Genomic DNA, 12,203 nt, shown 5'->3' on the forward strand with positions numbered 1-12,203 from the left:
ATTCTAAACTAAATTTTATATTAATTTTCTCTGAGCACCGAGCAGAACTTAGTCAAGGACCCTTTCACTTGATCGCATCTGATAGGGAACAGTCCACGGAGTGCTTTGTCTTTAGTGTTCCCAACTACGATCAGCCTTTCAAAGCTTTCATCTCTCTTCCTCAAGGGCAAGGACAAGTTTAGATATAGAAGCTTTAGCAAAATTTATGAACGATGTGGGACTCAACGGAACAACGGTGGGGCACGAGTGGTCGCTGGTTCCAGTCCCGCATAATTCATTAAGTTTGGTTATAAATTTATTTGTTTCGTTTGTATTGTGTTGTAGAAGTGTGCCAACAGCCCATGCAAGCGGGCCCGTGTCAAGGATCCTTCATGAAATGGTTCTTCGACGCAGCTACCGGATCCTGCTCTCAGTTCACATACGGAGGATGCCAAGGAAATGACAATCGGTAACATTTTATTGAAGTGTACTTGTTTAGGCGCGTTATGAAAAAATGATGAGAGTGAAATTTTAAGATGCGCGCGCATCACTGTAACACAAAAGTAACAGGTTGAAGTTGGTTCCTGAAATTTTGTGACATTTGCGTCATTCGCTATTTTTTTTTTTGGTGTCTTCGTCTTATTATTAAGACAGACAAAGGGTTCAAGCCCATACAGCCGTATTCATTATTTATTAATTAATTGTCACAGCCATCTTTGCAAGATTTTTACAGAATTATTCTTTCTAAAAACGTAGAACAGCACGAGGAATAAATTACTTTAATGATTTTTGCTTCGTTAGGCCAAAGAAGTAAAATACACACTTTATTAAAGGTCCACCATCACAGGGTACACATGTTCGTAAAATTATAAACAATGTCCAAAAATCGTATTCCTGCAATTTTAATGCACATAAACATTCAAACAATTTAATTCCATTCCCGACTCGTGGTCACACCTCTTTGTCACACCAGTGTGACTACGAGTAAGTTTTTTTCCTCGTTGTCATACCAAGGGTTTTCCTACAACCTGTTGGTAATTGATATAAGTGATATTTCTATTCTCATGATCTCGACTTTCTCGAAAGTTTAGATAACGACTGATGATGAACGGAAAATGTTTTTTCCTCGTCTTCACACCACGGGTTTTATTACACCTTTTATATCTTAACGTTAGTGGTGTGATAAGTACAATCTGTCAAAATAGGCAAAGATGTATAACTTTTGTACATAGGTATATTACTTAACGTAGTATTTCCATAAAATGGCCTAAACATATATTATTAATCATTAATTAGTTTCTTTTGCGAATAATAACCAATTTATCTTTTTAACTTAACTCAATTTCAATTGTGTCTTTTTCCTTGGCCTTTTTTCAATGTCACTTTCCATGTCCTCCTTTAAGACAGTGAATAGTTTATAAACTGTCACATAATTTTTGTGAATTATTTTGTTAAGTCTGGAGTGCCAACTTTCACAAATATTATTTTGTTCTGTGTCTTTTCTGTTAAGGTTCCATTCTGTAATGAAACTTTCATGTTTGAGCCAGTACTTCTTCATGTACGTCAAAAAATCTTTTACTTTGCCAACCGAGGCACTCATATCTGCAATAGTTATAAATATACGCAATATGTTGTATTCAAATCTATATACAAGTCATAAAAGCTAGTTTTACAATAAACTAGACAATATCATGATCATAACTATCAGTTGGCTGTTCTCTCTGCTTTTGATGTCATCAATTGACATTCGAGTAAAAAGTTTATCGATCATCTCTGCAGGTTTGACTCTCGCGAGGACTGTGAGCGGCGTTGCAGATCTCAAGAACCCGAGCCTGTTAGAACTACCACCATATCGCCGGTAATTGTATTACGGATTAAACAAACCCTGTTCAATTTAACCCCCAAAAGTTTTTAAAACCGGTTAAAAACTTTTTTAATAAGGTATCAACCTACCACCGGTTAAATTATGAATGTAGTGGTAACATTCAACTATGAGTCCTATTTATATTATTACTATTTTTATGAGTGTTCATGTAAAATGTATTATTTGTTAGGTGCCTTGATAAATAAATACTGGGTCTCGAAATTTCGAGCAATTATCATTTCCGACGTCACTTGGTAGGCAAAGCCGAATTGAGTTCTGGGTTGTAGATATGCCATCCCAAATTCTAGCGCTCTACAACGCGCAGGTCCGACGACACATGAAGCATTTTCTTTATCTCTGAGCATCCCGGTATCAGCTCGAACTATCTATCTGAACGCGTGAATTGTAAACTACTTCAATTATTGGGTTTCCAGGGGATACTGTAGAATAGAGAAATTTCTTCATTGTATCTTAGCTTAGTTGTGTTTTAGCTGCTTAACCTGATTCCAGCCACCGAATTTATCTTTCGCATGACGCGCCACAAACTTAGATATCATCCCAGCCATCAGGATGTGTGTCGCTGTTTCACAGTACGGTTTTCAGGGACATTACGATATGGGCACCTTCATAAAACACGCGTTACCCTTCCAAAATATCCTGTTTCTGTGATTCCTCTGGTGTTATGAGAGAGAAATGTTTACGGTGATGACTAAGCATCAGATGACCTTATATCATCTTCTTACGGATTTCCTTAACGTGTTTTTTCGCTAACAGGTACCAAAGATAATTTACGAAGAATGTCAGATCTCGCCTGAGCTCGAGGAGTGTCAGGGTTCAGCTACTACGGTGTGGTACTTGGATCCCTCACGGCGTGCCTGTGTTCCCCACGACAACGCAGACAACGGCAAACTCTGCAGACTCACAGGAGTCTACTTATCAGAGGAGGAATGCGAGCGGTTTTGTGGAGCTTTCGAGGGCATTGGTAAGTCACCAGATCATAATATATCTATATATTTAAGAGATTTATGACTCTGATCGCATCACGATATATAGGACCACTGAATCTTTAGTAAGAGTATCTTTCGTCGAGCTGTGATCAGCTGAGGACAGATTGTTTTTTTCTGTTTTTCCGTTGGTTGGTTTGTTCGTATGTAGTCCCGGAAAATTACAAAAACTACAGAAGACATTTAATTCAATTTTTTATGAATATTAACAATAAGCCGGGAGATTTTAGAACAACGAACAAATATTTTACCAGTGGGAGGCTCCTTTGCACATGATGCCGGATAGATTATGGGTACCACAACGGCTGGGCAAATGACACTTAACGTCTTATGTCTCAAGGTGACGAGCGCAGTTGTAATGCCGCTCAGAATTTTTTGGTTTTCCAAGAATCCTGAGCGGCACTGCATTGTAATGGGCAGGGTGTATCAATTACCGTCAGCTGAACCTCCTGCTTGTCTCGTCCAAAAAAACGCCATTTAGCGTACTGAGGAGTAAAAGCAAAACGGCCCTCGAATTCACATCCAGTGGTTTATTCTCCCAAAGTTGATACTCGAATAATTCTGTGAACATTGTCATAATAATGTTATTATTAGTACGTAGGTTCCTGTAAGATTTGAATGATTGAATGAAAGTTTGATGCATGCAATATACGATCATTTAAATTAATACAGTTTATTCTTTATTACTTTCTATTAAATATTTAATATTATTTAAACATGATTCATATATTGCATGCACTTTACAAGTAATTTGTTATATATATTACAGCCCTTGCAAATTACTCTATTTATTGAAAATAGTGGCCGTTGAATTTCTTGTAAGTTCTTCTCACGAGCTCTACTTTTTTCGAACTTATGGTAGATTCAGTAATTTAAAATATATATTTATAGTGACGATTCAAAAGTGTTTAGTTTAAGTCTAATTGAATATAGTTTATTCGACTTTGACTTTGAATTAATTCCAGATGTGTGCCACGCCGCCGTGGACCCCGGCACCTGCGGGGAGTCCATCACCAAGGTGTTCTACAACGTCACCAGCGATCGGTGCGAGTGGTTCACCTACAGCGGTTGTCTGGGCGGCGCCAATCGCTTCTCTTCGATGCAGGAGTGTGAGATTGAATGCAGAGCGCACGCAGGTATACCAAAGCCGCCTTTTTTTTTTACTGACTGACCTTACTTATAGTTGAACTTATTGTTATAAATATACCTAGTAGCGACACATTACAACACTCATTATCGTGTCCCAAATCAGGCCTATCCTGTGCTATAGGTGCATGACAACGATATACATACTTTCCCCCTTATTCATAATAGTCTGCTAACTTAAAGCATTGCTAGTTCTCACTCTGTCTTCTTCTATTGACCTAAGTCAGAATGAGAAAAAGCACTCCTTAGCGGCTGTTTAAAGTTAGCGGACCATTATGAATAAGGGGAATAATAATATATAAATATAATAACCTTCACCCATGCTTTAAATGCTCAGTAAGCTTATTGCCAACATTAAAACACCCAACGTCCTTATAACCATTACATCATCCAAACGAGTGAATGAAATTCAGTACAACATATCATCCGTATTTATAATAACACTCCTTTGGATGATATTTTGGTTACTAATTGTGGCTTTTTTATTGTTAGTAGTAAGCTAACTGTTTCAGAAACATTTAGAGGATTAATATTATGGTTGTAGATAAAGTCTTGTATGAAACTGTTGATAATTATATATTAAAAAACTCAAGTGATACTATTACCACATTCGTGTTTTAATACCCCTTATTACACAACAGTTGCATAAATAACTATAAATACATATAAACTCGGAAACGAACAACGATATTCATCATTATTTGCACCTACCGGCACTCAAACCCGGGACCTCCAGCTTAATAGACAGGGTTACTAACCTTAATACTTTATAATAAACTGTGTATGTGCCCATAAACTTAGTACACTAGCGTAATAGACAAACACTCTCCTCATTACGTCGAGACTAAATTTAAGAACCTCAGATCGCCCGTAATTTATTTTTCCCTTAATTTTTGTTATATTATCGTCCTTTTCCAATGGGTTTCATCCTTCTAATATTTTGTTTCACTTTTTACCATTTTCAAAGGCTTCGGTACTGGTCTATTGTTTTATAGATGTGTTAGTGAGTTAGTGAAGCGTGTAGTATTTTGCTTTTGGTGAATCCCTGTGACAAATATTAATAAACGGCGTCATATTGACGTACTCAGTATATTTATTTTCTAACACGTATTTTTTTTTATCTTTAGAAAATTTTGACAGGAGAATAATGGACACTAAATGTTTCGAAATGGTTTCATGGTCTATTCATCTATTCCGTCTCTTTCTAGGTTTTTATGTAAGGATAGTTATCTCACTTTCACACAAGGTTGGTCCATTGCGATAGTTTTTTTTTATGGAATAGGAGGACAAATGAGCGTACGGGTCACCTGTTGTTAAGTGATCACCGCCGCCCACATTCATTTGCAACCCCAGAGGAATCACAGGAGCGTTGCCGGCCTTTAAGGAAGGTGTACGCGCTTTTTTTGAAGGTACCCATGTCGTGTCGACCCGGAAACAAATGTAAGTTAATGGTATGTACATACAAATATTATGTGTATACGAACTCAACCATATACATTATATACACTAAGTGATACTCTCTTGTGTAAAGACAAATAATCTTTATATAAGTAGGTAGGTATATAAAAACAATTTTGATGCATATGTCAGGTTACTACACTATACCAAGTAGTTTGTTATTTTTCGTGATATCCCTCTCTTCTGGAAGTTCTGGAGTAATTATACAAATTTAATTTGTGCCATAATTCATGATCGATGCAGGACTCGAAACTGTGACTCTCGGGTTCCGTCCGGGCGCTCTGTCTGAAGTTAAGTTAGGACTGACAGAAACACACTGTTACAATGAGTGCAGTACAGCAAGAAAAGCAAAAAAGTATATTTTAATTGCCTATCTGCGGCTGAATATTCATGACGATAGCAGGACGAGTTAAGCACGAAGGACTCAAACCACACAAAGGAATTTTGTTTCAAATTCAAATTCAAATATTTTTATTCAAAATAGGATGTGAAATCACTTATTGAAAGTCAAAAAATTACCACCCATTCCAAAATGAATGCCTCAGGCCTGAGAAGAATGGGCGCAACAAACTCAGCGGGCTTTTATTTTTCCCATCAAACATATGTTTTACAATTAAAGTAACATTAACAAAGTAACATTGTACAATTAAACTTATTATTTAATAGCCTGAGGGCGGTCGCTCTATTCCCAATCTGTGGTATCATTAAGAAATTCATTTATGTTATAGTAACCTTTACCACACAAACGTTTTTTAACAATTCTTTTGAATAACGTAATACTTTTGTTTTGGACATTTTCTGGGATCCTGTTGTAAAAGCATATACATCGCCCCACAAAAGACTTGCACTTTTGAGTTATAGGCATTTGAAGTTTTAGGTCTAAATAATCTTCGATATAAATTTCCTATATAAATATCCAAAAAAAAAAACAGTTTCCGTGTACATTTTAAAAAAAGGGGTTTAACTACATGACAGACACGACTTTCAGGAGTGCGATGGCATACATAACTCTATTTTGACCAGAGTGTGGTTTGAGTATTTAACTACGTTCAACACAGAAAATAAATTTGAGTTCGTTACTTTGTTTCAGATACTTGTCGGCAGGAGCCAGAACCTGGCAATTGTTTGGAGAGCTACGACTCCTGGTACTTTAACGCAAGAACTAAAGAGTGCGAAGAGTTTACCTACACCGGCTGTCATGGGAATGATAATAGGTGCAGCCATTATAATATAAATGAATTTCTTAATTATACCACGGACTGGGAATGGAGCAAACATCCTCAGGATAAATAGCCTAAATAACCAAATAAAAATATTTTAGTTATATTGAAAGATCACTTAATTCAGCTAGCCGGAGATCACCGAACTAGCGCTTATAATAATTAGCTCAGTTTAATTACGCATTAATAATTTATAATGGAAACAGATTACTTATACAGCGCCATCTTTTCGTAAATGAATACATTACTTCATCATTACAGAATTATTTGTATACGCGTACGTTCCATGATATCATTTCATAATTGCCTTAAGAGTTTGATAAAATGCTCCTAGATGGCGTGAAATACAAATTCACCGCCGCGGAAATGATGCCTGATACACTTAAGAATAGTTTTAATTAAATGTAATCATACTATTGTATATATATAGTTATAAGATTTGTTTCATTTAAGGATGATTAAAGAGGAAAGATTCAAGAAGCGTGTACAGTAATAATAACCGTAAAATATATGTATGTATAATAATATCGATGGCTTGTCGTTTACGTGGTGATCTAATATCTGGTAATAATAACCGACCATCACGTTGAGCTTGTCTGCAAAAAAGTAAGTCCACAGCTTTTCATGTTTAATTGTTTAATTTCAGATTTGCTACAAAAGATGAATGCGAGATTCAGTGTTCTGCCAGTGCGGTTACTACTAGAAGGCCTGTCCCAACAACCAGAGCTCCTGTTGTAGACACAACTCTTTCTACTGCATATGTCCCAGATAGCCGGAGGGTAAGAAGAATCATTTCAATAGTCTTGAAATTGTAATTTAGGCGCGTTAGGCACTGACTTGTATAAATACCACTGGACAGGCTGTTAAATATGATTGACAGCAAATTTTTTGTGCCTATTTGAAGCGCTACTTGCGAGCGTCCAGAGAACTAATTTTGACGTATATTACAAATTGCTGTGAGAGAAGCTTATAGTACTCTGAAGTATTAATGCATTTTGAATTAATTTCCGTCGTTTTCCATGGCATTTATACTTCACTAATAAAGTACACAATTTTGTTTTGTAAATAATTTTCTTATCGATGTTTGTTGCTGAGGTTGTCATCACTAGTTTTAGTACCGCAGACTCTCGCTATATGCCCAACGGCGTCAAGATGGAGAATTACAAACAGGCACAAAAAAACTTTGACAGCCGCCAGTCCAGCGGTAAGTACTAGAGGACAGTGCGCGTTAGGGAAATAATATTATCAGGATGATTTTTAAGATGCGCGCGCACATCGTCACGCAAATTCGACACCGTGACGTTAGCTTGTCAAATAGATCATTTGTACCATACTTCAGCTACCAAGGCTTTTGTAACTCATATGTCGACTGAACAACAACCAATGGACGAGAATTAAATAAATTATAATATATAATTTCCATTTATATACAAATTATAAAATAAAAATAATTTTATGATTTTATCTAAGTGTTATTTTTAACTTAATTATACGGTATAATAATATTTTCATTGGTTGTATTTAATATCTTCTTTATTACAAGCTATTTAAATTATAAATTTTATTGTAAAAAATTAAAAAAATGTAGTTTTTGATGTTCAATAAGTGATTTTTATTTTAAATTTATGATGTGATGTATTGTTAAATAATCTCTTGATAACCGCAATTCATGTACGAATTTTATTTTATTTATTACATGATCTGAACACGCAATCCTGAAAAGCATCATAAAAGCACCATGGTTCATAACCAACCATGAGGTCGAAAAGTACGCAAAGATTCCCATTTTTTATGGAAAAGGAGGACAAACGATCGTACGGGTCACCGCTCCCATTCTCTTGCAACACCAGAGGAATCACAGGAGCGTTGCCGGCCTGTAAGAAACGTGTACGCGCTTTTTTTGAAGGTACCCATGTCGTATCGTCCCGGAAACACCGCACAAGGCAGTTGATTCCACCGTTCTGTAGTACGTGGAAGAAAGTTCCTTGAAAACCGCACTGTGGAGGACCGCCAAACATCCAGAAGGCGGAGATGATATCCTAACTAATGACGTATCGTGCGAAGGTGGAATTCGGCGGCAGGAATCACGTGAAAAAGCTCTTTGGAACACTACCCGTGATAAAAGTAAATGTCTCTACGCAATTGATAAAAGTAAATGATGTCTCTACGCAACGCCAAGTAATCCAGCCGTTCACAGAGCAGTGGGTCCCCGACAATTCCTGCTGCTTTACATTACACGCGGTCAAATGGATCGAGTTGATACTGGGGTGCGCCAGACCAGAGATGACAGCAATACTCCATATGTGGCCGGACCGGCGCACCTGCGCTTTGTACAATGTACAATTCCTCTCGTCAAAAGAGAAATCGCGGCAACTCGAGAAAAATATAAATCTCGTTTAGAAGTCCACCCAAAGAAGCTTGTCTTTGCCTTTATGCCTTTGGGACGAGGAGCTCATGATCCTCATTCCAAAGGCATAAAAGGTATAAAGGCAAAACCGGCTAAAACGACTTAAAAGATCACAAATTTTTGATCTAGACAAATAGTAATAGAAAATGGAAAAACAGGTCCCAGAAAGGATTTTGGGATCTCTTTGTCCCTTTTATTTTTCTCACATTGACTCTCGCATTTTCCTCACAGGAAATAGGGCCTCTGCACATCTCCCTTCCATTCACCTGCTTATAGTATAAGCTATCGATAGCAGATTACATTATAACAAAAAAAAAATTATTACAAAATTAAATACGTTCATAGGACTCTGAGTGCCAAACACCATCATCTCTTGAAGCGTGCGGTGTAAACGTCACAGCATTCTACTACGACTCCAGCGAGCAGCGGTGTGTGGAGGGAATCATTGGCAACTGTCCCAATATTAACGCGTATAACACCGAAGAGGAGTGTGAGAGACAGTGCGGAGCATTCAGAGGACTGGGTAAGGAACGAATCATGTTGTTTCCAAGTTTGAGCTGACTATAATACTTTATGATTTTATAAGAATCCCTATTTATATTTTCAAATCAAATCATCTTTATTTGCAAGATAAGAAATAATCCCCATTTTAGTTATAGTGTCCCCATTTGATATTTTAGAATCCCTATTTCTTTATAAGAATCCTCATTTTAGTTTTAGAGTCCCCATTTTATATTTTAGAATCCCTATTTCTTTATAAGAATCCCCATTTTAGTTTTAGAGTCCCCATTTTATATTTTAGAATCCCTATTTCTATATAAGAATCCCCGTTTTAGTTTTAGAGTCCCCATTTTATATTTTACAATCCCTATTTCTTTATAAGAATCCCCATTTTGTTTTTAGAGTCCTCATTTTATATTTTGGAATCCCTATTTCTATATAAGAATCCCCATTTTAGTTTTAGAGTCCCCTTTTTATATTTTAAAATCCCTATTTCTTTATAAGAATCCCCATTTTAGGTTTAGAGTCCCCATTTTATATTTTAGAATCCCTATTTCTTTACAAGAATCCCCATTACGATTATACATTATAATACGATTATCATAATATTCCATAGATGCCAATGCCAAAATTAATAATAGTTCATAGGTGGTTTTCATAGAAATCAACCATAGATCTGCTTCTTACTCGCAGTAAGTTTCATCTACTGCTTATGCCTAGTCCTTTTTTTTCATCAAATGAAGTGACCAGCGGGACGCTTTTTTTTAATTTGAAGGTACCCATGTCATCCCGGAAACACCGTACAAGACCGTACATTCTCATTCCACAGTTTTGTTGTATGTGGAAGAAAGTACCTTAAAAACCGCACTGTGGAGGAACGCCACAAATCCAGATGGTTGGCATGATAATCTAATTTGTGGCGTGTCGTGCGAAGGTGAAATTCGGCGGCAGGAATCAAGTGAAACAGCTCTTCCGAACACTCCCTGCGATAAATGCGGTAGAACACACAAGCGACGTCTCTAACGTAATGCCAATTGATCTAGCCGTTCACAGAGATATATATTGTATATAGAGATTTCCTCATAATGTGGGCTCACAAGTCATGGCGAACATGCAGATCATATATTTATTTATATATTATATACGAACGCACGAAAATTTATAGAAAATAAATGTATCGGACTTAGCGTTACCATCCGCTGTGGTAAGAGTATTGGAGTCGTAATCTTCAGGGGCGCAACTTCGATCACATCAGCCGTTTTAGTGCAAAATAAAGATCTATATACAGCTTGAAGTTACAATGGCGACATTAAATGAACGCACAAGTAGAGGTACTTATATAAAAAATATTATTTTGGTACAACCTGTAAGTAAACTAGTAGCCGCGCGCTAGTGTAGGCTGTAGGCATTGACACTTATTTGTCAAAGCTCTTCGGAACTCGTAGGTGAGGGTGATGAAATTTAGTTTTTTAAATATAATATAATCAAAATGACAGAATTTCAATTATTTTCTATTTTTCTATTTATATTATAATATATATATACATATATATCTATTTATTTAATCGGCAAGTTCCCCCGCGCCGCGGTATGTCATAGAACGGCGCAATTTCGGCGCGCGTGGAGCAGCCTGTCAATGCGTATTATTTTATGTGTATTAATATATTATTTATAAAATAATGATGATATGAGAGAATGTATAAGAATTCTATTGAAACAACTATAAGACCATGCAAAATAAACTATCTTATAAACAAAATGATGGTCAGAACTTATTCAGGGCGTGGTGTGCCGTACGCCACTTTCGATATTGGTGTATATGAAAGAGCTAGTACCCAAGGGCACTTCCCGATTTGGATAGTTTTACCCATGTGTTCATTTAAAATTTAGCACCAAGCTGTATAATCCTAGTAGTGAGGAAAATGGACAATTTTTTCATTTATATACGCCTATTATTTTTGTCTGAGATTTATTTTGGTTTTGTTTACGACATCTAGATGTTTGCAGCCATGAGATGGACCCAGGCCCCTGCCTCTACATTATCCCCAAGTTCTACTGGGATATCATATCTCGCCGCTGCCTACCTTTCACGTACGGAGGCTGTAAAGGTGGACCCAATCGCTTCTCCACTGAATCTGAATGTGAAGAAGTTTGTGGTTTTAATAATCCCAGTAAGTTTTTATTTACATAAACAAAGTAATCCTCACTCACTCACTTTCATTTTTGCGTAACATATTTAGAAAGAATTAGTCTTGTATACAACATTATTTTTTGGCAGTGAGAAAAGATAAATTATTATTAAATTAAGTAATAGTATGGTTCGCTGCATACTCAAATTTACACTTATGCATATCATAAATCAAATCATATCAAAATTTCCTATTAATTTAGACCAAGAAGTGGCACTATCATCTCAAAAGTAAATGCATAAGCAAAGTAATATGTTTCCATAAAAGCATCAACGAATATATTTGGTACATAAATGTATTTCCGAAATTTAATAGATCTACTATTATAAAAATAACGTTGTATATATCAAAATACCTAGTAGATTAGCATAAACTTGGTACTTTCATAAGCCTCCGCATAGTAGCATTGAAATTAATTTTATTTTATTGTAACAA

At 36.3% G+C, this 12,203-nt stretch overlaps 2 protein-coding genes across 2 annotated transcripts in view; one reads left to right on the top strand and one right to left on the bottom strand.

The window, feature by feature from the left end:
• The window catches only part of LOC126966157 (baculoviral IAP repeat-containing protein 6-like), a 312,407-nt gene that overhangs the window by 51,477 nt on the left and 248,727 nt on the right, over positions 1-12,203 (bottom strand). The gene's annotated exons all lie outside the window — the stretch shown is intronic.
• Positions 1-12,203, top strand: part of LOC126966103 (papilin-like) — a 52,073-nt gene that overhangs the window by 39,221 nt on the left and 649 nt on the right. The window contains exons 31-38 of the mRNA XM_050809977.1: positions 325-448; positions 1,759-1,837; positions 2,618-2,825; positions 3,813-3,983; positions 6,542-6,665; positions 7,318-7,450; positions 9,424-9,601; positions 11,577-11,750. Of these exons, the coding sequence (XP_050665934.1) occupies positions 325-448; positions 1,759-1,837; positions 2,618-2,825; positions 3,813-3,983; positions 6,542-6,665; positions 7,318-7,450; positions 9,424-9,601; positions 11,577-11,750 (1,191 nt within the window). The remainder of the gene's footprint in view (positions 1-324; positions 449-1,758; positions 1,838-2,617; positions 2,826-3,812; positions 3,984-6,541; positions 6,666-7,317; positions 7,451-9,423; positions 9,602-11,576; positions 11,751-12,203) is intronic.

The sequence above is a fragment of the Leptidea sinapis genome, chromosome 9 (assembly GCF_905404315.1).
Source record: "Leptidea sinapis chromosome 9, ilLepSina1.1, whole genome shotgun sequence".
Taxonomy (NCBI): domain Eukaryota; kingdom Metazoa; phylum Arthropoda; class Insecta; order Lepidoptera; family Pieridae; genus Leptidea; species Leptidea sinapis.